Below are 27185 nucleotides of genomic sequence, written 5' to 3' on the forward strand. Positions count from 1 at the left end.
AAATGGAGAACAGTTGCTTCAGATTCCCAACCGACAGCTTAAGTTAGACTGGACCTGAATGCTTTAATATCAGGTCCCGGGGCCAAAATGTCTTCACTTCTCCTTTGCAAAGGACATTGGAGCTTTTACTCCGTATTTAGTAAGTCCCAGGAGAACTGGAACCTTACCTGTGTTCACTGTTAACTCTCAAGGTTTAAAATAAAGTCTGCAACCTAGCAGATACTTAATAAATATTTGTTAAATGAATATTTAATTCTTACAGGACGACGATTGTGCTTTTTCCATTCCCAGCACTTTCTATAGTGTTTGGTGATTACAGGGGTTTCAACGTGTGTTCAGTACTCTATCACAGGCTTCCTAGAGTGCAGAGTTTAATTCTGCATATCCCTTTCCCCAAAACAGAGGAAATATGAAGTTGGGAGGCTGCATGCAATTAATACCATGTTTTCTTGAGGGCAGATATCAATTCTAAAACGTCTATGGGAGTCTTAGTACTATATGTGGCAAAGATGATGGGCTCCAGATAACAGAGGCAGGACAGATACCGACAGGAAGACAGACTGGCCAGGCTGGATTCTGGGCAGGGACTGAACTCTTGTCATGGGAGGGGAAAGTTTTTCCCATTCTCCTGCCCCTGCTAGAAGCCAGAAACCAGCATCCTCCTCCAGCAACCTTTCAAAACTGGGTCCTAGGATCTTGGTTTCCATGAAACGGGAAAGATACAGACAGTGACACCGGAAGCCACCTACAGATTTGTTAAACTTTATTTCCTCTGAGTCTCTGGGGAGGCAGCAGGGATGTAAGGCGAAGTGGCAGTAGCTGCAGGGGCCTGAGCAGAGCTGGTGCTGGGAGGGGCCGACATAGGCAGGACGAAGAGGCGGCGTTTAAATATTCAGGGCTGAAAGTCAGCTAATGGGTCTCCTTCATCTGTCTCTGGATTTTGTGCAGCATCTCCTGCATCCGCCGCAGCTGGAACAGGCACACGCGTCAGAGTGGGGCCTCTCAAGAGTGCTACAGATTTAGGGAAGTGCCCTCCCCAGTCCCTTCAGTCAGGCCCTTGGTAGCCCTGGGGTGTGATGGGGTCCCTGGGTAGAACCACTAATCCACCAATCCAGGGTCCAGATGTGTCCCAGGGCCAGGGATATTCCTATTCCCAAACCAAGAGACTGAGGTTTATGATTAAATAGGGGTCCTCTCAGGCTGGCAACCCCTACCACCCCATACTACCCTCACCTCCTCATCTTTCTCTCGGATCAGCCTCTCAGTTTCTGGATCTGTCCCTGGTGGGACGGCAGGAAGGGGGAAGTCGGTACCACTCTCTAGAGTCAGTTTGCTGTAGGGAAGGGGGAAAGGAGGTTGGTAAGGCTAGGGGAAACCCAGTACCTGCTTGGACTGAGCCCAGAGCCTGTAGAACAAAGGAAGGGCTTGGTCTCAACCGCAGAGGCGCTTGGGACCCCACCCCTGCCAGCTCCATCCTGGTCTTTGGCCATACTTGCGATTCCGTTCTTTCACCACCAGGCGGGTCATGCTCTGGATGCACTGTGCCCGGTAGTTCTCATAATGTGTCTCCCGCGTCACGTCTTTCAGGTCCTGCATGTGAGTACGCACCAGCATTGTCCTCAGCTTCACAAAGTCGCAGTGCCCTGGGTTTTCCACTGCACAGCAAGGCTAGGGGTCAGCCAGGGGCATGGGTAGAGGAGACCCGTTGAGGGCAAGGAGATACCCTGGTCACAAGCTCAGAGCTTTACCTTCCACGATGCCCCAGGGGTAGAGCCGGCCCCGAACTCGACGCCCTCTGGCCTCTACCACAGTGTTGCTGCCAATGACAGCAAATGGGATGCTTTCCTGGAAGAAGTTAGGGGTGTCTCTCAACACCCCCATTCTCACCTGCTCCTTTGCGCCTGTATCTTCATCTTCCTCTGCTTCGTTCTAGGAAACCAGGGTCCTCTTCCACCCCAAGAGCCCCTCCCCGTTACATAGAATTCTATTCCGTCTTCCACCCAGAAGAAACAAGCTGGGAAAGGGATCCCTGGGGTGGCCCCACCTTTAGGGCCAGGTCCTGTGATTTGAAGTCCTCATCCTCATCAGAGTCACAGTCTGGGAACTGGTAGACCTTGATTCCAAAGTGCTCAATCTCCTCCCGGATCTGGCAAACACACGAGGGGCTCATGGTTCTGGGGGGACTCCAACTTTTCCAGAAGCCCACCTGCTCCCCTGCCCCCCCAGCTGCCCTCACTTTGCGTTTCTTGCGCTCCACTTCAGGGGGTGTCAGTGTGTCCGCCTTGGCCAAGATAGGCACGATGTTGACCCGCTGATGCAGGGCCTTCATGAATTCAACATCCAGAGGCCGGAGCCTGGGGAACGGGAACCTGTGACCACCTGCTAGTGGCAGCCCTGCCCCGGGTGCTCCTGGCCTGTCCCCTTGGCAGCACCTGGTGGGGCCAGGAGCCCCAGGCTCAGACCATACCCGTGGCCGAAGGGCGAGATGAAGTACAGGCAGCAGTGCACCCTGTTGTCTTGAATGTTCTTGCGGTTCAGGCCACTCTCATCTCGGAAATACTGCTCAAACTGCTGGTCGATGTATTCGGCCACAGGCTTCCAGCTGGGGCAGGGAACACAAGCAGAGAAGCTGTGCGAGTGAGGGCGGCCTAGGGAGCTCTGGGGCTACAAGGAGCCCACGCCCTGGGCAGTCTTTTCAAGACTTTGCTCTTCCCTGACTTGCTTTACCGCATCTTCAGGGAGGTACCTGGGTGGGTCACGGTACATCTCAAACATCCTAATAGAAAATCAGACTAGGCACATGGGCAGAGGTCATTAAACCCTTAGTGTGGTGAGAGGAAGAGAGCCCAGGTGACCAAACAAAGCAGTAAGACTAGCAAGATGCGGTGAAAACCAACTGGAGGCCAGGGCAGCCCTAAGTCAGGTTCACAGTTCAGCCTCAGGGCCTTTATTCGGGTGGGTCCAGCCTCTCCTCCACCTCTCCAAGCCCACTCCGTCCTTCAAAGCCATGTCCAAGAACCATCTCTTCCACAAAAGTTCCTGTGACTACACCAAGGCACACTGCTTTCCCTTCCCTTCACCACACATGAAGGTCATATACATATATGGTATATATCATCCATACGTATATTCAGTATATATATTCAAGAACCTCAGTTGTCAGGTCTCTTGCTCTGCTGTTACTGAGTTTTGTCCTGATAGATGCCCTGATAGGTAGACATTATATGTATCATTGTTCTCATCTTATACATGAAGAAGTTAAATCCAGAGCAGCTAAGAGACTTAATGCAGATCATTTTAGCCAGCAAATTCTCTACCCATCCAAGTGCCTGGGCTCTGACTCCCAGTTCAGTGTGTTTGCCACTACACTAACCCATTTACTAACCTGAGTTTTTGCCTGATTGACACACACGTCAGAGACCTGCCCCCTCTCCTCCCCCACTCCCACTGCCACTAGACTGTAAGCTTCCCAGTGACAAGGATTATTCATACTTGTTCTGTATCCCTTAAAATGTCCAGCATGGGCTGGACACCTAATCTGTGCTCAGTAAATTCCTGCTGGCTGACTAAATGGGCACATGTGCAGGTACACCGTAAACTGGGAGGTGCCAGGCGAGGGGAATTATTACTACAGTATGGAATGCCAGAGGAAGTAAGTAGACTGATTGAACGAGGAAGCGATACTTGCTAAAGCAGGAAACAGGCGTTGGTTGGGGCTAGAATTTCAAGGCAAGCCCAGCTGGCTGAGACATAGTCCTAGATTAGGAAGGGTGATGACATGGAGGCCGCCTTAGTCCAGCAGGAGTATGTACGGAGACCATGCACTACGTACTAGCCCAGCGCTATGGCAAGAACGTACGAAGTGGCCCTCCCCTCAAGGCTTCGATCACAAAGCTGAAGATGAACCAGCGTGCTGAGCCAAGGTCTCATGTTGTAATGATAAAGCATGTAAGGCGAGATCAGAGCACAGATCTCACCTGATCAGTCTGGGAGGCAACCATCCAGGGTCAGCTTCCTGGGCGTGTGACCTGTGCAGTCACAAGCGGGCCCTGCGCTCAGAGGGCCCATACCTGGTTTACTCTCTGCTGTAGCCATCTTGAAATTCTTTATCATTTTGAACAAGGGACCCCACACTTTTTTTTTTGCACTGATCCTGCAATTATCGTCTTTAAATTCGTGAGTGCAGTGTACACAGCCCTTTCCAGTTTTTAATGCACATTTACAGGCATCTTTCTGGGATGATCTATAGATCAATCGGTAGAGCCAGCATTTTTCAGCTGAAGAAATGGGAATGCAGTTATTTGCTCAAGATCACGCAGTTACTAAATGCTGAATCAGGCTCTGAATTCTCAGTTCAGAAGTCTCAGCGCCACCCTACCTAATGTTCTTAACAAAGGCACCACCACCTTTTCCCCCGTTTCTATCCCCGTTCTCCTCTCATCTACTCCCTTAGGTCTGACCACTATCTAAGCATCTTTCTAGTTCATGAAAAAAAAAAATGTCAGGGATGACTGGGGAGGTGGGGAGGTGTTGTTTAGTCACTAAGTCGTGTCCGACTGTTTTGAGAACCCATAGACTTAGCCCGCCAGGCTCCGCTGTCCATGGGATTTCCAGGCAAGAAATACTGGAGTGGGTTGCCATCCCCACCCAGAGATCGAACCCGCATCTCCTGAACTGGCAGGTAGATTCTTTACCACTGAGACACCAGGGAAGCTTGACGGAGGGGTGGGGAGTGGCGAGTAGCCACTTTTCTTTTGGCAGGTAGCCCAGAGGGTGCTTGGAGTTTACGCGCAGTTCCCCCCACACTTTCCCTTTGCCTCTTCTTTCTCACCTTCCCCCACCCCTCCAGGCACTCCCACCCCTTTAAGAACTTGCTTGTAGCACCTAAAACGTTGCTGGTGAAAGGAGTAGATGGAGGGAGGGGGGCCGTTATTGAGCACCTGCTCTATGTCAGGTCCTTTGCTACATGTTTTCACATGTTTGATTCTTGAGGCTCCTCCCTCAAAAGAAGGGGTGCCCTCACCCCTATTCTAGAACTGTAGGTCAGAGTCAAAGGAACACTAGAAGTCAGCTATACCAAGGCTGTCCCTCTCACTTGACAGAGGAGACAGCGGTCCAGTAAGGGGCAGGGGCACACTCAAGGGCACACAGCCCTGCGTCCTGACATCGGGGGTGTGTCTGCACCGCTGTGTGTGCGTAGGGAATGGGCGGGCTGGGCGCAGGGTCTGTGCTTGGTCAGACCTACCACTCTGTGTTGTTGACGGCGTCCCCAAAACCTGGTGTGTCCACAATGGTGAGCCGCAGCTTCACGCCCTTCTCTTCTATGTCCACGGCGTGCTTAGTGATCTCCACCGTCTGCATGATACGCTCTGGAGAAGGGGGAAACTGAGGCCAGGGCCGGGGCAAGGACCTGCCCACTGGGAGGACATGGCCCATCCCAACCAGCCCTGCTGCCCAGGCTGCCTCACCCTCCCTGCCCCCTCCCCGCCCCCTGGGGCTGCCGGGGGCCTGTCTGTTCTCTGGGAACCAGCGAAGAGCACATTTCCCAACACAGGAAATGCCGGTGGCTGTTGGCTCCGGCCCCAGCCTCTTCTCTGCTCCGGCCTCTTTTCTCGGATTCCTGGAATCCTTTGCGGGGTCAGAGAGGATTCTGGCCCCTGCCCTGCTTCAGCACCCAAGTCTTTAGGGAGCTGGCTGGTGGGCTGCCAGCCTGGACAGCCCTCCGGAGAGACACGGCAGGCTCTCTAGGAAGCCACAGCTTCTTGCATCCCCCAGACCCCGAGTGAGCTCCATTTCTCAGGTCAGCTCTGCCCGCCTGTCCTCACGCTCCTTCCCTTACCTTCTGCACTGAGGAGCTTCCGGTCCCGGTACAGATCTGTGAGGAAGAGGCTGTTGACCAGCGTGGACTTTCCCAGGCCCGACTCTCCTGACGGGGGAGACAGGACAGAGGCACCAAGTCACAGCGGTCACCAAGAGGCCACCCCACTGGGCAGAGTGTGTGGGGGACCTTCTTGCTTATCTCATTGGGAAGAGACTAACCCAAACACAGCACAACTGGAAGCAAGCAGAGATGAGAGCTCATCCAGCCAGTGAGGCCCAGAGAGGATAAGGGATTCCTCAGGATCACACAGCAAAAAGCAAATGTTAGGAACCTGAGGGTTAAGGGTTCTCTGGACCTTGTCACTGACCCCTCCCCCACAACACATAGGATAAGGACTTTGGATAGGATACGGATTTGGGGCCACCTACAGCTTCTGGCTCTTCTGCAAAAAGGCACAGCCACTTGCTGCTTTCTCCTGCCCTGGCCATCCCCCAGTGGCTCAGACAGTAAAGAAGCCGCCTGCAATGCAGGAGACCTGGGTTCCATCCCTGGGTCGGGAAGATCCCCTGGAGAAGGAAATGGCAACCCATTCCAATGTTCTTGCCCAGAGAATCCCATGGACAGAGAAGCCTAGCGAGTTACAGTCCATGGGGTCACAAAGAGTCGGACACGACTGAGCAACTAACACCCATACTCCCCCCCACACACAGACCATCCCCAGCTGAAACGCCCCTTGCCCAGCTCTGCCCGGCCCCTGCTCTACCTGCCACCATGAGGGTAAAGTCAAAGCCTTTCTTCACAGACTTCCGGTGGACTTGATTGGGGAGGGTCGCAAAGCCCACGTACTCCTTGTCATCCTAGAAGATGACGAGAAAGCAGAGTGCATTACGGCAGAGGCAGAAGGACCCCGGGACCCAACGCCAGCCTTCTCCCCGCCTCTTGGGTCTTTGCCCAGCCTTCCAGGATCACTGCCACACTCCTCTGAGGCCCCAGGTGGGGCCACCAGCTGGGCTCCTGTCCCTGCTGACACTGTCGGGTTCCAATGCATGGGGGGCGCGGGGGTGACCCCACAGAGCTGGGGCCAACACAGGACAGAACACATCTCCAGCCACGTGTGGATGCACACACACACACATACACATACACACACACACACACACACACACACACACACACACTTCTGGGGCTCCCTCAGCTCCCTCCCCAGGTCCTCCTGCATCAGCCCACGGCACAGACGGGGCTGGAGGCTCTACCTCGGAGGAGTCATAGGGATCGAGCTTGCCCCACGGGCTGCGGGGCCGGGCTGAGGGGCTGAGGGGGGCTGAGGCAGAGAAGTACTGCTGGCTGTCAGAGGGCTGGGGCCACGAGGGGGATTTGAACTCCAGGTCATCCTGGCAGAGGTCTGAAGCCTGGGGCCTCGGCTCCTGGATTTGGGGCCTGGGCACCAAGGTCTTGGCCTCTGGTGGGTGGTACGTCTCGCTTCCTGGGAAATCCGTCACGAACTTGTTCAGTTCTGCGTCATCCGCGTCCTCCAGAAAGCGCTTGATCTGAGGGGCAGGGGCGGGGTGGGGTAGGCGGGTCGGTGGCAGGAAGGGAAGAAGGAAGGAGCAAGACAAGAGAAGGCGAGAGGGAGAGAGGAAAGCACGTGTGGTTAGAAGGGAAAGGAGCTGCACAGGCGGCCAAGCCAGAGGAAGCGCTCGCCACCCTCCCCTGCTCACAGGCCTCCCAGCCCAAGGGTCCGGGACAGCAGGAGAGACCCCAGGGAGCAGCGGCAGCCCCCGGCGCCCCAGCAGCCGCTCTGGGGACCCAGCAGCTCCGGTCTCCTTGCTCCCTCGCTACAGGGTGCTGGTCGAAGCTGCCCCTCCACGCCAGGGCCAGGACTGCCCTAGAGGCCAGGAAGCCAGGCCGAATGAGCGGAGCAGACAGAGGCATTAGAGCGGAGAGAACGTGGCTCAGGACGGAAGGAGGGTGCAGACCGTCAGGACGGGTAGGGGCGGGAGGCGGGAGGGAGCCCGGGCGGGGAGAAAGGAGCCTCCAGCCCCGGGCGACTCAGGAGCCAGCAGGGGGCTCCTCACCTCCGGCCGCTGCAGCCCTGAGCTCCGGGACCCGGAGCCGACTCTCCCGGAGGTGTTCACTCCGGGAGCGCAGAGCAGCTGACCTGAGCCCCTTGATTCCACACCCTGAGCCTGGGTTCCAGGGGCGAAGGGGAAACGTGCCAGGCATGCTCGCGAGGGACCGAGTGAGGGAGGGTGGGAGGACACTGCAGAAAGCCCCCAGCCGTGAGGGCTGTAGAGGCGGAGGCACCCCTGGCTGCGCCCTGCCCCCTGCCCCGAGCTAGGCTTCAGCTGGCAGTACCGGAAGGGGTCTGGCCTCAACAGTGAAGCACACGGAGGGTGGGCAGACGGTGGCTGGCTCCTCTGCGGAGACCTGTTCCCCCACCATCTCCAGCTGGGAAGACAGGCCACGTCCCCCTTACTCTGACCCTCAGTTCTAGACCCTGAAGCTTCCTCTCTCCTTTGGGGGCCGGCCCCCTTCGTGGAGTGCCTGGCGGTGCTGGGCTCAGCTCTGCCTTACAATACCCACGTGCCATCCCCAGACAATGGACAAGGGCTGGCTTCACAGGCTGACTCACCCCCTGGGAATCGGCCAAGCTAGTGGGGGCTACCCCAGACCACTGTGGAGTCCCAGACAGGGGAGATAAGACAGCCACCGTCTTCAGCAGGTTCCTGGCTACAGTGGGAAGAACGGAGGAATGCAGTCCTATGCATTGCCAGCTTTCTGCAGAGGGAAGGGACTAGAAGGGGGCTAGAGGGGAAAGCCGCCTAAGAGCTACTTCTGGGCTATAGCCTTTCAAGTGCCCCTGCCAGCTTAGAGCCACAGTCTCCAGGGCTTGCCTGGACAGGAAACGGGGCGCTTAGCCTGAAACTGGAACCAGTGTGTGGGGGCCAAGTGGCCAAAAGAGGCTGTCCTGAGGCAGGCCTGACCCAGCTGGCCTTTCCTCACCCAGAGTATCTTTGGGGGCCGGTGGGGTGACCATTCATTCCGGTTTATGTTTGCTGTTCTAGCAGAACTGCCCCTTTCTACTCTTAAAAGTGTTCCAGCTCAGACGATTATACAGCAACGGGGAAGGGATGGGGGTGGGAGGTGGGTGGAGTGTGTGTGACAGGTCTTGTTTTCTGGCAGCCCAGGAGTCTGGGGAATTTGGGGAAATCCTGTACCTCTGCACAACCCCACAAGAACCCAGAAGTCTGTCTGGGGGGCAGACTGAGGGTGGGAGGGAGGGGACATTCTCCGCCTGGTTTCACCAGGAGCACTGAGCCAGAGGGGCAGCAGCGAAGGGAGGAGGGAAGGCCCTGACGGAGACCCCCAGCCTCCTGCAAACCTTCCAGGAGAGCCGCCAGCACCACTCTTCCTCCAGCGGGCACGGGAGGGACCCACAGGAGCTCCAACCAAGGGGTCAGGACCCCAGGGACCTCATCGGCCCCCAGCTCTGCCACGGAGCCAATCCTTCTCTGCCTTTGAGCCCCGATCCAGCCAACACAAGGGAGAAGACGAGGCAGGTCCACCCTTTCCCAGATCTGCCTTACCCCAGCTTCAGCCCTCTCCTCGGGGACAGAACTGCCTTGCCGTCCCAGGACACGGTCCATGTCCCACGCTTCAGACTCCCTGTCAGCAAGCTCTAGGTCTAATTTTATCTGCCAGGCAAAGTTCCTCACACACAGAAACAGCCTGGTCTTGATGCTCTTGTAACCCGGCGTCCTGACTTGCTCCTCTCCCTTTCTCTCTGACCCCCCTGTCTCTGTCAGGGGCCAAAAAAGCCTGTGGAATGTGCTTCCCCACCCCCTCCCCCCTCCCTTCCCTTGGCTCCCACCCTCCAAGGACAGCTCAGCTGCAGCGGGACCGCTGCTTTCCTCTGCAGTCCCATCCTCCTCTGATTGGCTCCCTGGTGATGCCTGCCCGCTGCCTGCCCTGGTGGGCACAGCACCAGCTTCCCAAGTCCATCTGCAGGCTCCTGATCCACTTGGCTTCTCTTGTTAACCCCCAAGGATGCCGAGGCCTGTCAGGGGGTTGAGCCCTGTCCCCAAGGTGACCTGGTCCAGGAGACTTCATCCCCAAAGGATTCTGACCTCTCTCTTTCACCTTAACTTCAAGCAGTACTGAAGTAGGGTGGGGTGTCCTACAGCCCCCTGCGTGTAGGTTCTTATGGGAATGGACCCACTTTTCTTCCCAGTGTCGCTGTGGGTTCCTCCCAGCAGAGAACTGCACTACCTTCAGAAATCGCCTTCAGAGATTTCCCTGTGGAGGGCCCCAGGTGCAGCGGGGCCTTTGCCACACAGACGCCTTCCATCCTGGGATACCTGCCCTCTCAACTCAGCCAAATCCCTTCCATCCCCCCATCAGTCTCAGGGAGTCAGCTGCTAACACTTGGTCTCTGTGGGGCATGACCTCGGGTGAAGGAGAGGCTGGCATCCCAGAGGCTTCCAAGTTACCGACCAGGCGGGAGACGCGTAAAGAGGGACCTGGCTGGGAGTGAGCGCATGGAGCACCTGACTGGCATACAGCAGGCCAGTGTTTCTGGTTTGGCTAGAACCACCCTTTGTGATTCTGAACAGTGTCTTAATTTCAGGGCCTTAATGTCCAAATGTGAGTGGCCCTTCCCTGTCCCAGGAAGGCTGAGGAAAGCAAGCACTCCCAGATGACAGGTACACCTCAAGCTGCTTTGAACCTGGAGAGAGGAGGGACAGCTCAGGTCACAGGATGATTATTAACATGAGCCGGTCATTCTTTCTGTATGCCAATTAAGCCCTGCTGGGGGGCTCCCAGGCTGGGGAGCTCTCCCCACTGATCTCCCAAGCACCTGGGTCCCTCATCTCCTTTCACAAAGAGACCCTCACAGACAAGTTTGGCTTGTCACGAACCTGTCAGCCTAAGGACCGGGCTGGCTTGAGGCCAGGGGCCTGAGGCCGAGGACTCTGGTCGTGACAGGGTGTCTTTAATTACAGAGGAACAGGCCAATTACAACTCGGCCAAGTTGAAGCCCCAAGACCTCAGTTGAACTGAACTTAATGTGTGGCAGAAAAAGCCTTCCTTGGCCCTTGCCCTAGGGACACTTGGCACTACGAACAATCAGAGCTCCCCTCGGCTCCCATCCCGGTACCATCAGTTGTCTGTCCCCACGTGGGGAGAAGGATGCGGGCAGAGATAAAGGCAGGCACCACTTGGTCTCTCCCAGGAACCCCCCTAGGGGAAGGTCACAGTGTCACCCAGACTTCCTGGCCAAGACTTGGGCCTCAGCCTGGACACAGCTTGACAGAGGAGAGACCAAAAGGTTGGCCTGTCTAGACCTGGAAGCTCCTGATTCCACAGGGCCCGAGGAGCTCCTTTCTGGAGGCTGCCCACAGCCAACATCCTGCCCCACAGGCTGGCAACAGATCCCCTGCTCCTGTAAACAGCCTGTGCCTCCCACACAGAGGCCAAAGGCGAGGGGGCTTCCAGACCGGGAGCAGAAGCTGGCACAAGGCCCGAAGGCCCTGACACCCAGCACAGAGTGTTTGTGGCAGGCTCTGGCCTTGAGGGCAGGACAAGAGCTGGCACCCTCACAGTCAAACTTCAACACTTCCTACCTGGGGGGTCTCCGGAGAGGTGGGCTGCTTCTCCACCCATGGCAGGCAGGTGGCAGGAATGAGTTCCCTCCACCCCTCATCACTGCAGAGGGACCTGGTTTGGGGAGGGGGGCGGGGGGGACAGGTAGGATGCTGCAAGAGGAAGATTCCCTAGGGTCCCTGTCTCAGGAGCAGAGGGATGTGGGGTGTGGGTGGCCGCCCTCTCTCAGAGGTCCCTGGGCAGAGGGTGCTGTTTGAAGGGCCTAGGAGCGGCCCCTTGCCAGGCGGTGGGGAGGAGGGCCCAAGCGTCTCACCAGCCCTCTCGGGGAGACAGGCAGTGTTTGTGAGCCTCCTGTGCATTTTCCAAAGGAAGTTGCTGCTGGTCCCTGAGCCCTGGCTAGGTGGGGGTGAGGAAGGGTCACCCAGATAACAGCTGACCCAGGCAAGGGCGGGGACCCTCAACTCCGCCTCTGCCGGACTCGCTCGCCCCAGCCCACCTGCGCGTCTCGACCGGCGCCTTCTCCCCACCCTGCACGAACCCATCCCTTCGTCCAAGAACCGGGCAGCACCCCGGGGCCGGGGCCCACTCCGTGTCTGCTCGGATCAGAAGGAGAAACTTGGGAGCAGCGACGCAGTGTCGTCCGCCACCCGCGCCTGCCCGTGCCCGCCGCGGGCGACAGCGCCTCCAGCCCCGCGCAGCCGGGGCTGCAGCGCCGCGGGTCTCGGCGAAGCTGCCCGGGAGCGGCGGGCCCTGCGCGCCCGGCCCTGCCCCGCGCCCGCCCGCCTTACCATGGCTGCAGCCCGGGCCGGGCCGGCTCCGCCTGGACAGCGCCCGAGCGACCCGCGGCCGGAGCTGCGCGCCGACCTCGCCGCACCGCCGGCCCCCTCCCGCCACCCCGAGAGCGGACAGCCTGGGGGCGGGGCCCGCGGCGGGGGCGGGGCGGGGCGGGGCGGCCCCGGGGCGGGGCCTGCACCTCCGCGGCGCGCGAGCCCGCGCGGGCTGAGCCGGGGGCCGCCGGCCTGAGTGTGGGCCTTGCAGCTCGCGACCCCCGGAGGCAGGGTGCGGCGAGGCGATCAGGCAGGGCTTCGCTGGTCATCTGGCTCTCCCTGAGCCCCTCAAGAGTGGCCTGCCCAGGCGGCGCGGCACTGCGGGGGCTTGAGCCGGTCCCCAAAGAAAAAGGAAGGGCCCACCTGGCACCGCCTAGAAAAGCCTTTGGAAGGAGAGGGGAGTTTGCCCCATGGGTTGGAGAGAAACAGTTACCCCGGAGAGTCCACAAGGTTTGTGGGAATTGTACAGATCGTCCATACCCTCTGTATACCTCCTAAAGTGGACGTCAGAGACTCCCCACCTCCAGCCAAGCTGTGAAGGAGAGGCAGGAGGTTCCCTTCGTGCAGGACCCTAGATTAAAGATTAAAGAGGATTTGCTGCATAAACTATCCTGGGATCATCTGCTGGAAGAGTGGAAGGGAGAGGCCGAATGGCCTTTCTGGGCAGTGAAGCCTTGCCTGGGGCTGTGGAAGGTGCAGGGGGCCTCAGGAGAGGCCAGGCTGGGCAAGCAGGTGAGATGCTGTGGAGACAGATGCCCCAGCAGCTTTAGAAGCATTAGTGGCGCAGGAGGGTGAGCAGCAGCTCAGAGAAAGTAGATGCTTGGGGCGGGGAGTTGGTGGGGATTTCCTGAGCTAATACGGATCTGAGCTGGTCAGGCTTCTGTAGAAGTTTCCAGAAGCATGCCCCTCTGTGACATCTAAGAGTCCCCCTCCAGGACAGACTGAGAGGCCCCAGTACATTCTGGACAAAACTAAGGCCATGGCATCCCATTCCAGTACTCTTGCCTAGAAAATCCCATGGACAGAGGAGCCTGGTAGGCTGCAGTCCATGGGGTCGCGAAGAGTTGGACATGACTGAGCGACTTCACTTTCACTTTTCACTTTCATGCATTGGAGAAGGAAATGGCAACCCACTCCAGTGATCTTGCCTGGAAAATTCCAGGGACGGGGGAGCCTGGTGGGCTGCCATCTCTGGGGTTGCACAGGGTCGACAAGACTGAAGCGACTTAGCAGCAGCAGCAGCAAGGCCACGCATGGCCCCCTCTATTGGTAGGAGTGCCAGAGGCCTGCCTACACTCTTTGGATCTGATCCACGGCCTGGTGGTCTTGGTTGGGATCCGTCAAACTCAGCTGGGTACCCCGGATGAGATCAGATTCGGAATACATGGGGCTGCCATTAAATATCTGGCAGCGGTGGAAGGGAGGAAAGAAGGGGTGTCATTCCTTAAAGAAGTCAGGGCATTCAGGAGCCAGCAAGTCAAAGAGAAAACTTTTTATCTGGGTAACCTCACTTCACCTCTCTAGGCTCACTTCCCATACCTCAAAATGGGGGAATTAAACTAAGCTAGAGACCAGCAGATTGGCTCCAATGAGAGGCAACCTCTGACAATATAGCAGGTTCCTGGAAAAGGTCCAGGGTAGATCAGGAGATATGAAGCTCTACTCAGGAAAACAAACACATAAAGGAGTTCCTTTCGAGAGAAACCAGTGTCTTTTGGAAGTCTGCAGAAACAGCAGCACTTGCTGCCGTTGGACCCAAATGTCAAATTCGGGCTGCACAAAGCCCCTCTGTTGGGATCTAGCTGCAGCCACTAGTTCTCATGTCCACACTCCTCATAGGAAACCTCTCGGGTATTTCAGCCCTCGAGGCCTGGGCTGGGGGTGCTGGGGCCAAAGGAGAAAGCCTACATCGAGGAGGACAGGCCCCGTCACAGAGCCTTGTTTTTCACAATCATAATGTGCCTCCTCCCCCCAGTTCTGGCTGCTGTCCAAGCACAGACACAACTCAGCTAGCAGCTCATCCTCTGCTGCAGCTGGAACCCCAGGCTTTGCTCTGGTACTGGCTGCCCAGACCCCAAAGAGCCCCGTTTCATGAGACATGTTGGTGCCCGCTTGCTTGGAGGGAAGCGAAGCCCCAGGAGAGACTGGGGACCATGAAACTCATCCCTAAGCCAAGAATCTTGGGGACCTGATGGTCACAGGCCCAGCATGAGGCATGGGCTGGGCAAAACTAAAAGTCTAAGACAGACTTTGGGTCACTCTACCTACACAACTCCACACGCTCACGCTGCTGAAATTCAGGAGTCTCCGTGAGAACTTGGCCTGGGAATAAGTCCCTGAGATAATTGCCAAAATTATCTCCATGTCTGCAATTCCCTTCCCTTCCCTGTGTTTCTGAAAGAGAGGACTGTTCTACCCTCAACACCAACTCTCATGTTCTATGTCGGGACAGGTGGAGTTGGACACTTGGAAGCAGGGCTGAGATACAGCAGCCCTCACATGAGTCACTGACCACTGAGCGCTCGGCACCACCCCCAGCCAGCAGGTAGCCTGGCCAACCTTGCCTCAGTACCCTCAGCTCTTGGGACTCTGGCTCTCTCTCCCTCTTGAAATTCAACATCCCAGGAGTTCCCTGGCGGCCTAGTGGTTCGGATTCCATGCTTTCACTGCTGGGGCCTGGGTTCAACCCCTGTTGGGGAACTGAGATCCCACAAGCCATGCAGGCAGGAAAAAAGAAAAAGAAATCCAATATCCCACCAGGCATTGACGTCCTTGACTAGAGTAACATTTCTTGGATACTGCTGGAGTGAGGTATTCAAACCAAGTGTCTGGAGATTAGACACTTGTCTCGCACAGGGGGTAACTCTTCTGGGAAACTTGTATCTGCAAAAACAGCACCAGCCTGCTGTCCTGGGCTCCTTCCACTTAGGCCAGGCCAATGTGGTCTGTATGGAAACCTCCTAGCCCCGCCTCCACTGGATCTTTGCTGCCCAACCCTGGGTGAAGGGTGTACAGCCCAGAGATGTCAAACAGGGATGCTGTACTTGGGCCAAGGCAGGGCCCAGGTTCAAAGCCAAGATTAAAGAGTAATTACCACCAGAAATCAGGATTTCAGATCTGCCTGACTAGCAAAGACCACTTTAGTCTCTCGGTAGCAGTTTCCTTTAAGCGGTGCAAGAGCTAATAGTACCCGTGCCCCAGAGGTGCTGAGTCAGTGATAATTTAAGTCAGCGAGCCCTGGCGGAGCCGAAGGTCTATCTATCTCTGGGTTGTATCTTTCAAGGAAACCTTAGCCAGTCTGTACATCAAGGTCTGCACAGAGAGGCAAGAAACCAAAACACCCTGAGCCCCACTCCTCCTCTCATTGTTCCCCAGTGTTTCATGATCCTGGGACAGGCGTGAGATGTAGGCGGCAAGGTCAGGGAACATGGTGTTTCCTGGCACCTGCTGAATGGCTGCAGCAAGGGACAGGAGCCAGCCAGAGAGCCCTTCCAACATTCTCTGTGGAGCAGGGCAGGGCATAGGAGGCCCAGGGGTGGAAGGGACCTACACGCCTCCTAATGCTGCTACCCACTGTGTGTCTGACACCCTCTAAGGCCCCCTTCCCTTGACCTTCCAGCCTCTGCTTAAATATCTTCCCTGGTCAAACCCTCACTGACTCTTAACAACTGCCCTTCAATCTTTGGGTGGTGAATTACCAAGGTCTTCATTACCGAGCCAAAATCTGCCTCCTCCTGGTCGTTCCCCTCCAAGTGCCTCCGTGCTAGAAGCTTTGCTGACTCATTGCCCTGGACTTTGTCCTTTGATATTCAGTTCCTTTCAAGAGACCCATCTGTATGCTTTTCTCTCCAGGTCAACCACAAGCCCCTCAAGGACGGGAGAATGTTTTCTATTTTAACCTCTACTCATTTCCACTCAGCATATGTCATGTGATGTTTGTCTAGGTGACCAGGCCTCTGCCCCCAAGAGATGTCTGATCAATATGGATGGACTGAGAGGATCCACTGATTAGTTTCCACTCTGATTTTGGAGACAGACAAGCCCCAAGGCTCTGGGCTTTGCTGACCCGTAGCCTGCCCTTTAATCTGGCAGTTTCCCAGCTCACACCCACCTCCCAGCCTCTTGGTTCAAATGCAGAGACACAGATCTTACCCCTACTACAACCTTTGCTCTCACAGTTCTTGATATGTAAAGGTGCTGCTGAAATATCACCAGTTATCTTCCAGGAATATGTGACTACAGAAAAAGGGGTTATATACCACATAACCCTTGAGGCAAGATGCTCCCCAGAGACTGAGCAAGCTCTGAGCTTTGGTGTCCTCATCTCTGAAACAGGGAGAGAAAGTCTACCTAAGTTTGCTATGAAGAGTTACTAAGACAACACACGTAGTGTTGGGAGAATCACTAAAATGAATGGTGGCTACTATCTCAGCTAACACCAAAATTATCAACACCACACCAGCAACTGTCAACTGTGACTATTTCAAATGCCTTCGCTCCAAAGAATTAGGCGCGTGCTTGTGTAATGGGTGTAGAGGGATGGGAGAAAAGCCTTCAAGTGACACTGGAATGACCACACTGCCACCAACTGCAGAGTCAGCTTCTCCAGTTAGCCAACACTCTATCTCTAGAGAACAGGTCTTGGTTTCAGACTTACTGAACTGAGTTCCCCAAAACAGCCACTGCTGAGATCCTGGGAGTGAGATGATTTTGCCAGCGGTAGGTGTGCCGAAGAAAGGGCTTTGGTTGGCCCAGCGCCCCCGCCCAGGGTAGGAGTCAGCATGCCCCTCAAGAACTGCCTCCATCCTGTCCCCCTCTTCTAGGCTGCCCTCAGCCCCCAAGGGGCAGCTGTCTCTTGCTTCTCCCCCACCGACAGCAGCTGGGCCAAAGGCAGCTGAGCAGAGGCGGGGAAGGGGCATGGTCACTTCTGCCGCTCAGGGCAGCCTTCCTCTGGCTGAACAGCTGTCAGATGGCTTCTGCATTACTGACTTGCTTCCGCATCCAAGTGGGCATCTGAAGCGAAGCTCCCTAGTCAGCTGGGCTCCACTGCCTCTCATCTTCCTTGAAAAACCCACCATTTCAAACACCACCAAAACATTCCAAGAGAAATGTGTGATGTTGGAGACGGGTTCCAGGCAGGGAACCAAGTAGCTCTGGAAAGGCACTAGCAAGTCCAAAATGGATGCAGCAGATTTTTCCCTATGTGTGCTCATTCTGGGCGGAACTGTAAAAACGAAAGGGCTTTGCCATCAAGCTGGGGAAGAAGGCAGAGCATCTTCCTGCCCTCACTTTGTAGGCAGAGGAAGTGATCTGCCTGCGTCTCCCACAGGAGGTGGAGCACCACCCCCCTGCCCTGTGCTGCCAGAGGCGCTCACTGAGGTGCCACACCACCTGTCCTAGGGCGACCCACTGTCCAGGTTTGCTCAGCACTCAGGGACCTCCCAGGATGCAGCACTTTCAGTGTGAAAGTCAGGAACGGCCAGGGCAAACCCTGGGAGTTGGTCAACCTAGCCTGTCCCCAGAATAGCGAGTCTGGGCCGGAGGTCACCACCCTCCCACCCTGCTCTCGATTTGGCTGCCCGTGGTAGCTGCAATGAACAGGGTAACATCTGACAGGAAAAGCAGCGGGGTGGTGAGGGTCAGGCTGCCATAAAAAGCCTCCCAAGGTGTCCTGCCCCATTTTCAGCAGCTCTGCTCTATCCTCTCAACAACTCCCTTTCCTCTCAACTCTGAGCCTCTGTACCCAGCAAGAGAAAATGAGGCGAGCAAAAAGATGGTTCTGGGGCTCCTTCCAGAGGATTCCGCTAACGCCCCCGGGGAACACAGAGCCTCCTGTGCCGCTCTACCTGAGCAAAGCTTCCTTGCGGCTCCAGAGCCGATGGGAGGCTAGCCATCCCATCCCCAAGGCCAAATGACACGGCTCCCTAAAGATACTTAAGTCTACCGTAGGGAACCCTGAAACAGCCTCCTCTGGTTCCTGGCCTGTTTTCCAGAGTTGATTCCTCGCCTGACGGATGGATGTGGCAGGGAGTAAACCCCCTTATCCCCTGACAGCCTGAGAAGGGACATCCAAGGGCAAGTCAGTTAGCTGCCTCAAGGACACAGGCTCTTGGGACCAGGGCAGCCTCTCCCAACAAGAACTGCTTTATTCCAGGGAATTCCCCCAGGGTTGTGTGAGAAGACAGCCCCCACTGACCCCAGAGGCACCCTCAGGACCTTCCTGTTGAGCTGCTGCTAGTGCTGATACAAAAAAAAAAAAACCCTCAGGAATGTTTCTCTTAGTCCAGCATAACCTCCTCCAGGAAGAAAAGTCTCTATCCCTAAAGTCCCGATCCAAGGATGAGAAGCATCCGTCTGTCCTGCTCCTTAGATAAAAGCTTTGAGGGACTTCCTGGGAGGAGACTGACATGGAGAGACAGAGATAGGCGGAATCACGCTCTGTCCCCAGCTATGGACCCTGGAGGGTTCATGAAGCTCAACAACAGGCTGCCGTCCACGAGCTCGGCGCCGTGGTGGGGCCACCAGAGACTTCCTGCCGGGAGCGGAATCTGGAACAGACTCCACAGTCCGCCCGGCTTCTGAAGGAGAGGGGCCGGAGGACACCAGCTCCCCAGAGTCTCCACCCCAGGACCACGCCGCTGGGGGACAGTCTGAGGCCGGCCTCGGTCATGCGTGTCCTGCGAGGAGAGTATCAGGCCCACCTCCGTGTCACCCTCTTCCAGAGTCCGGAGAAGACCGGCAGGCCCTGATGCCGGCCGGAAAGCCTTCTCTTGCTGGCTTCTGGGGACAGCTCTGCTGCTGAGCAGGGCTGTAGAGCTGCAATTATGGAGACAGGATAAGAGCTATTTTGGGAAGGAGCCATCGTGCTGCCAAGGCTTTTGACTTCCTAAACTAAAACAAGATGCACAAAGAAGAGGGTGAGGGTGGAGACAGACAGGGAGGGACTTGCTCTGTCAGAAGCATCCTATCCAGAATAAGGGGAAACATAACCCCTTCTCAGAGGTATAGATTTGCATCAAGGAGGGATCAAGAGGCTGGCTGTTAAGCTCTCTGAACCCTGGCTATGGGAAAGAGTGGGTAACCTGACCACCTCTCCCCCCGAATTCCCTGCTGACTCCCTCTCACCTAAGACCCCCCAAGAGCACTTCCTCAGGCTGTTGCATTTCTTTGGACATTTGAGCACAGATGATTTTGTATTGTTGCTGAAATATTTCCTGTCCATGTCTCATCTCCCCATCCAGACAGTCAGCCAAAGAACGTGTGTGTTGTGTGGCTTCGACGGTTTCCCCAACAGTGCCTAGCAGAGCGCTAAGCTTCTGATAAAAATTGCTGATGGAAGGAAGGGAGGGAGAAAGGTAGGAGAGAGAGAAGGAGTACTGTCTTGCATGGAGATAATCTAAAAGAAGCCGCTCCCACCCAGAGCTGAGCTCAGGGTAGAGGGCCAGATAAGCAGCATGGCAGAGGGGGTGGCAGCCCCATTCCTGGCACCTCCCCTGCAGCCGTGCCGTTATCGGAGTTCAGGCTGTTCTGCCCCGCAATTTTATATACACACACATCTCATTTGTTCTCCATCTGCAGTCAACTGTCCATCCTGGCCTAGTCCACGAACGGGATCCATTACAGGCCATGCTGGGCTTCGGATAAGGGAGAGATAAGGCAAGAGAAAGAATAAAGGCAAGAGAGCTTGGACTATCTTATCAAACATGGGTCTAGAAGGATGAAAGTACTTAGAGGAACAACACGGCTGTGAAATCAGGACACTCTTTGCCAAATTCAGGACACGGGGCTGCCGAGAGCAGAGATCACCTTGTCCCTTTCCAAGTTAAGGACTCAAATAGTGTGTAACCCAGAAAAGCAGCCCCTTTGTGGAGAGCCCTAGGCCAGAGAGGGGACAGCCAAGTGGGGATGGATCCAACCTATGGCTCCCCAGTCTTCCCACAAAGAACGTGGTAGGATTTGTCATTTGCCAAAAGTCTCTACTCTTTCTCTCCAGGGTTGCAGCAAGCTCTGGTGCCTTCGTGTGAATGTCTCTCTGGAGATGCCACCCCATAGGTGCCCAGGTTGGCAAGTGGAACACAGGCTGGATTTCAGCCCCTGCCTCTCTGCCAGGTACCCACGTGCAGAGCACAACCTGCCCAACCACAGGGAGCACCTCTGTCTGTCTCCTTTCATATCTGCTTCCATGAAAGGGTGAGAGGGGGGACTTGGATCAGGGGGAGCACAGGAAGACTAGAAGTAACTTCCCAGGGGCGTTCTTACCTCCTCATCTGTCATAATGGAGAGAGTAGAAGCCAGGCATTCCCAGGGGGCAGCAAATGGAATTCAGAGAGTGCCAACAGGAGGGGAAAAAGAGAATTTTACTAAAGACGTCCAGTGGACTTGGGCATAACCTGGCCCAAATTCCTTCCTAGTCCAAAGTGGCCCAAATAAAAACAGCTAGCATGTGTTTCCAGGCACAGTGATCACTATGCTTTACATGTAATAGCTTAGCAAGTCCTTGCAAGAACCTTCAAAGGAAGCCAATAATAGATGGGGGAACTAATGACTGGAAAGGTAAAATGACTTACCCAAGGTCACAGTCAGAAAATAGAGAGACCAGGGCTCACACCCAGTAATATAGCTCAAGTCCTTATTCTAAAAACCTCTCCTTTGTGGAGCTTTGCTCCCTCTGAGGGCAGAGCTGCCGGTGGGGACTGGGACTGCATCCCAGGGCTCTCCCCTCTCTAGAAATGTCTTCATCCAGAGCCCTGGCCTCCCTCACGCTCGCAGGCTGGAGTGTGTTGTCCACAACACTTGAAGCAGGAATTCCTTGGCACTAAGACACTCTGTATTAAGATTGACCCCGGCCTTCCCTCCCACCAGAGAGGTCAAGAGCACAAAATGAATAGGGGGTGGGCTCAGCTCCTGGGGGTTCTCCAGCTGGCTGAAGACCCACTGATGTTCTTAAAGGCTTTTGCCTAGACATCCCTGGAGATCCTGCTTCGCCCACAGCCAATAAGTACTTCCCTGGTCCTGGGGTGGGGGTCTTGAGGAGGGTTCTGAGGAAGCAGAGACGCACACGAGGAGACCCCTCAAGCTGCATTAGTTTGGAGTTAGTCCTGAGTAAGACCGTGATCAGGCAGTTTCTGTTAGTGGAGCTTTTGACATTTGCTTTTTAATCACACGATAGGTTAAGACCAGCTTGTCTGAAAGGCCATGGGCTTACATCATTCTCCATTCCCAACGTGACTACTTCCTATCAAAAGGAGACTCTTGAAAATGATAAGAGATTCCAAGTCCCAAAGGAATGACTCTAACGGTAGGATTTTAGGCAAGGTAAAGAGCTCCTCTGCCTCTGGGGTCAGAGCCCCGGCAGGCAGGCACCGTGCTCACAGACCTAGCTCTGGGATTCAGAGGCCGCCCTCCCACCTGTCCTCCTGCCCCCAGCCCCCAAGAGCGGACCCATGGGAGGGAAAAGCACAGACCTTTTAGCCACCAGAAGACACGATTGTACATTTCCTCAGAGACATCTGAAAGTAACAGAGATTGTTGCTTTTTTTCTCTCTCTGTGGGATGCGCCCCCTGCCCCTCACTACTTCACGGCTCCCTTCCTAGCTCTACTTTTCTCCACCCAAAGCTGCCCTCAGCCCTTGGCGCTCTCCCCAAGAAGCTCCTCCGACCTAAGACCAAATGCCGTGTTCCCGCTCTGCTGACCCCCATTCTCCCCACCCTCCCTCGTGCCCCCTCTCGGAAGCCTAAGTCCCAGCTCATTTACGCCCCACCTTCTCCACTTGGTTGCCAGAATATTTACCTGAGGACCTTTATTCTCTTTACCAGCCCTCACCCAGCTCAGTTCCTCAGTCTCTGTCCCTGGGAATTAGCTTCCCACCCTGCAGACCACTCTCTACTACCTTCCATTGAAAGGTTAAGCAGCGTTGCCTGGAAGAGTCAATGCCTGACGCCGGCCCAAGCATCGTCATCAGCGTCATTAGCTTGGAGCTCAGAGAAGCTGGTGGGGAAGGAAGGGAGCAATGGGCTCAAGGATGGGTTTAGTTTTGGCACTGGCGGAAGGGCAGCTCTGAGGCCCAGAAAGAGGAGGGGGGACTTTCTCCCACCCCAGCGTCCCACCTCACTAAATCGGGGCTGTACCTGGGCAGTCTGCTTCTGAACATACCCATGAAGAAAACACTAAACCTTTGAGTGGGATGTCTGGAGGTGTGCTTGGGGGCCTGTGGCACTTCCCTCAATGGTGACTGGCTCGGAGACTCCTTTGGTGATGATAGTGGTGATGGACTTGCCTTCTCTCTCTGGAACATCAGATCCTCACAGAAAGGGCTGGTTTCCATTTCAAAAAAAGGCAGTGAAGGGTCTGGGGGAGGAGGGGACTTGGGCTCGAAATCAGGTGTTGTCAGCTGCCTGTTGGGCATTTCATCTTCAGGGCTGAGTAAGGCCCACCATGTGGAGTCTGGCCCATATCTTGGTAAGCACCGAGGGGGCAAGGGCCGAGGGGTCAGTTCCAGCTCTACATGGTCAGAGTGCTTTCTAGAAGAGGGCTCTGGAGGCCTAAGTGTGGGTCGTGGGAACTCGTAGATACTGTCTGAGGGTTTTGTAGTATATTGCTTATATTCGGGCTCCAGAGTGACAAAGACAGAGGATTTGCAGGGGCTCTCAGACGTTCTGCAGGAAGCTAACTGTGCCCCGCGGGAGATGGTGACCCTGCGGCCACCCTCACTCTCTCCGCGTGTTGAGGGCTTCATGCTGGGCTCCACTTCTGATGGTATTAAAACCTTTGGGGAGACCTTGATTTCGTTGTACACAGAGGGCCTGTGGCCAGGCTCAGGCTCAGGGCGCATAGAAGCCTTGTGTCCACTGTTCAAATCTTTAAGGACAGAGAGTGTGAGGGATGATTCCAAGTTCACACTTCTACGCAAGGCCTTAGGTTCTGCATAAATTGAGTTCTGACGGCCCATTTCAGATTCTGGCCCAGGAATTCTTCTCTGGGTTGACCGAGAGTCTGGATAGATGCGGTTGCCGCCACGTTCTGGGCTAGGGGGTCTCCTTGGAGATCTGATATCCCCAGCAGTCACACTCTTTAGAATGGGCTCAGTTTGGACTGCTTCATCCTTTGGGCAAATCAAAGGCCTCCGGGGAACTCTGACCCCTTGTGGGTATTGGACCTTGGAGGGTGGCTCGTCTTCTACGAGTAAGAAGTCATCCTTCTGGTCGACAAAACTCAACCGGCGAGAAGATTTGGTCTCTGGAATTAACGAGAAACGATTACTGATGTCACGCCCTGGCCTGATCTCAACCCCTCTTCTAGTTGCTTCCTCTCTGGACGGACTGACATTCCGCTGCATCTGACCGGTGTAGAGCGTCGACTCGCCCTGAGTCAGCTTTCGAGGAGGAGAGGCCCGGCGGGATGCATCAGTTCTGGGTCGGGTCTCGGTTCGAGGGTTGGGTGCTCCAGAGTGGCCGGGCCCTGACTGAGGGGAGCTAGAGCGAAAGTAGTCCGATGATAAATGGACAGCAGTGGTGTGCCCAGCTTCTGATCTTCGATGGCCTATCGGCATCGTGGAGCCTGGGCCACTCCGCTGGTTTGAGGAGACAAGGTACCCCTGTCCCCGCTGAGGGGTCATGCTAGCAACCTCGGCCCCTTTCTGTGTTGAAACTGCTACCCTGGACCCAGTTTTATTTGTCTTGACCACATGATATGTTGTGCCTCTTTGCGTAGAGCCCATATTTTACCGGCTGGCTTGTATTCAGGGTCCTAACAAAGCCTGAATATTTATCCTCAGTTTTAAAAGCTGCTGTTCTTGCACTCCCACAAAAGTGGCTGTTGTTCTCCAAGTGTCTCTACTAGTCCCCTTAGCTACCTGCCTGGTGATGTCATAAAGGAAGGAGCCTCCTATTAAATATTCTGGCATACAGACACAGTTCTTCAGACTATCAAGCAGAAACAGCAACTGTGGATTGTCTTTCGTGTTGACACCACCAAAGCTTTGACCAAGTTCTTAGCAAAACCAGATTTCCTGGTGTAGAAGGAAGGCTCTAGATCCTCCCTTACTCTCCCCAGGTTCTAGGAACTCTCAGAGACTCATCCAGAGAGAAGGAACCAGTTTGAATATCCTACTAAGGCAGGGCTCCTCAAATCAATCCTACTGCGTTAGCCCCAATTTTAATAAGATGCAAGGTACAAAACTGTCCCAATTTGGTTTGGAGCTGCACTGAATATAAGTCACAAAATAGAATCCCACCTTCCTACAGATTTTGTGGGTGGTTTGGTTGGCCATGAGGTGAAAATCCAGGTTGCTCAAATCATAACTTCTCACACGTTCTTGGCCCAGGAGTGCGTGTAGGATTGTAGGAGTCAGTCATTGGTTTCAATCACAAATGGCTATTTGTGTACCTTGGACACGTTACTTGACTCGCCTGAGACTTGGCTTCTTCATCCAGAAACCACTGCTTGGTAGATGGATGTCACACAATAAATGGTACTTTCTCACAAGCCCTTCCTCTCAGCTATCCTGATCAGCTAGACTCCAGTCCTTTCTTCATTTGAAGAAGGACTTTCCACCTTGGATGACCATTTATTCATTCATACTTATTTCTGGTGGCCCTGAGCCTTCGCTGCTACCTGTGGGCTTTCTCTAGCTGCAGTGACTTGTGGCTACGCTCACTGTGGTGGCTTCTCTTGTTGGGGAGCGCAGTCTTCAGTAGTTGCGGTGCATGGGCTCAGCTGCTCTACGGCATGTGGGACCTTCCTGGAACAGGGCTCAAACTCGTGTCCCCTCCACTGGCAGGTGGATTCTTAGTCACCAGGGAAGTCCTTGGATGATCATTTTGGATGAGAGAGAAACACAGTCATCTTTCTCTCCCTTTCACATGCTGGTTCTCTCTCTCCCTCTCTGAGACAGACCCCATGGTATCCAGCATTTCACTGTTGACTCTGAAGGGTCATGACAGTTATTGGATGTTTAGGATCACAGTTTCTGGATCTTTATATTCAGAAATGATTAGAGACATAAAGTCAAAATTTAAAAAAAAAATTTTTTTTCCATGCTGTGGGTCTTGCAGGATCTAAGGGATTGAACCCAGGCAGTGGCATTGAAAGCACCAAATCCTAATCACTGGACCACCAGGGAATTCCCCAAACAAAAAAACGTTTTTACATATCAGGTATCTCAATAGATTGAGAAACTTTGAGCTAGTCACACAGGTCTCAAGAATATAAAATTCTGGTCCTCAAGCCTGCCAGGCCCCTGGCAGTCGGGACCCAAGGGACTGCTTGGCCTTCTCTCGCTCCTGAGTCCCAGGTCCTTCTCTCACTTCTGGTCCCTGCTGTCTGCCTGTGCCCGACTCAGGGAGGAGCTCCACCGGAGTGAGACACCACGCTCTGCCCCGGTGCCTGCTTCCGTGGTTGAAGTGATGCCACCAAGAAATGGGAGATACAAACGCCTGTTCCACTTCCAAAAGGCAAGGTTCTGTATGACATAGAAGGAGAACAATGGGTACTGAGCAAGATGACTGGCTCTGGGGAATTTGGTTTGATATATTTAGCTTTTCCCACAAAAAAAACTGGGCTTCCCAGGTGGCTCAGTGTGTAAAGAATCCACCTGCAATGCAGGAGACATCAGTTTGATCCCTGGCTTGGGAAAAGCCCCTGGAGGAGGGCACGGCAACCCACTCCAGTATTCTTGCCTGGAGAATCCCATGGACAGAGGAGCCTGGCAGGCTATGGTCCATAGGGTCTCAAAGAGTCAGACACAATCGAAGCGACTGAGCATGTATGCACAAGTAAACCAGATAAAGACTGGATATACATAATAAAAGCAGAATATCAAGAAAATGGCTATTATCAGAATTTAAATTTTTTTCAAAGAGCTCCCTCAAAAATACTATCAAAAGGTGGATAGAACCCAAACTACATCCTTATTTAGGAATTCCTCTGTTTTACAGATCTAGTATTACAGAATTCAAGGGAAGAAGTTACAGATTTATGGTAATGGAAAGACTGTGCTCTGTGCTTAGTCACTCAGTCGTGTCCGACTCTTTACAACCCTATGGACTATAGCCCCCCAGGCTCCTCTGTCCATGGGATTCTCCAGGCAAGAATACTGGAGTGGGTAGCCATGCCCTCCTCCAGGGGAAGTGGACTCATAGAAGATCTCAGACTAAAATGGTACTTTAAAAAAGGCAACTGTCTTGCAGCTAGGTATCCAAATGTTGGATGTACTGGAAAATATACATGAAAATGAATATGCTCACGGTGATACAAAAGCAGTGACTCTACTTCTGGGTTACAGAAATCCAGATAAGGTTTATCTTACAGATTATGGCTTTTCCTACAGGTATTGTCCCACTGAGAACCACAAACAGTATCTGGAAAATCCTAATAAAGGCCATAATGGGACTTAAGAGTTTATCAGCTTGGATGCTCACAAAGGAACAGGTGAAATAGCCTAGTACTTGGCATATACTCATAACTCACCATATGATGAATATGAGGAAAAGCCAAACTATCAGTGCTCAAGAAAATTCTGAACCCAAGTGGAATGAACACCTTTAAGGTCACTGGAATTTTTCCACTAGAGGAGAGGGTGTAACTGCATACTCTAAACAGTCAAAAAATTGATTCATGAAAGGCTGCCCAAAGCAAGTTAATCAAATGCAAAATAGGTTAATGGAAAAAAGTCCACAGTGAGAGAAGTGCTGAGTCCTATGCAACATGGAAAAAAGAGCAAAAGAGGAGAAGCTGATTGGACTGCTTAACAATGAAACAGCTCAGGAAAGAGAAAAATATGGTGAGTCTCAAGAACTGTTGAAGTAAAAGGTTCTCCAAAAAATCCAGCTGTATACAATTCCCAAACTCATTTTATGAACCCTATCAAGAGCTTACCAGTCCAGATGTATTCAATCAGTCAAGTTCTCCATTTTGATATACATACACTTTTTTT

General features: G+C 54.3%; 2 protein-coding genes and 1 pseudogene across 10 annotated transcripts; 1 reads left to right on the top strand and 2 right to left on the bottom strand.

The window, feature by feature from the left end:
* On the bottom strand, window positions 745-12339 carry SEPT4 (septin 4). 9 transcript variants are annotated; one of them, XM_018064125.1, is made up of 12 exons: window positions 9409-11242; window positions 7075-7368; window positions 6585-6678; window positions 5840-5926; window positions 5246-5369; window positions 2468-2602; window positions 2237-2354; window positions 2045-2146; window positions 1749-1845; window positions 1493-1655; window positions 1234-1333; window positions 745-969 (listed from the first exon to the last, which is right to left on the bottom strand). In XM_018064125.1, the coding sequence occupies exons 1-12, from the start codon at window positions 9466-9468 to the stop codon at window positions 910-912; spliced, it is 1434 nt and encodes a 477-aa protein (XP_017919614.1). In that variant the 5' UTR covers window positions 9469-11242; the 3' UTR covers window positions 745-909. The 9 variants fall into 9 exon arrangements, with proteins under 9 accessions (XP_017919614.1, XP_017919615.1, XP_017919618.1 ...); XM_018064126.1 differs by lacking the exon at window positions 9409-11242 and adding an exon at window positions 12214-12335 and having other exon boundaries at window positions 747-969; XM_018064129.1 differs by lacking the exon at window positions 9409-11242 and adding an exon at window positions 12214-12325 and having other exon boundaries at window positions 747-969; window positions 7325-7368.
* Window positions 13543-23969, bottom strand: C19H17orf47 (chromosome 19 C17orf47 homolog). Its single transcript, XM_013971785.1, has 3 exons — window positions 22406-23969; window positions 21661-21761; window positions 13543-13656 (listed from the first exon to the last, which is right to left on the bottom strand). Exons 1-3 carry the CDS (start codon window positions 23967-23969, stop codon window positions 13543-13545), a joined length of 1779 nt encoding a protein of 592 aa, XP_013827239.1.
* Window positions 25657-26694, top strand: LOC102188625 (annotated as a pseudogene).

The sequence above is a fragment of the Capra hircus genome, chromosome 19 (genome assembly GCF_001704415.2).
Source record: "Capra hircus breed San Clemente chromosome 19, ASM170441v1, whole genome shotgun sequence".
Lineage (NCBI taxonomy): Eukaryota > Metazoa > Chordata > Mammalia > Artiodactyla > Bovidae > Capra > Capra hircus.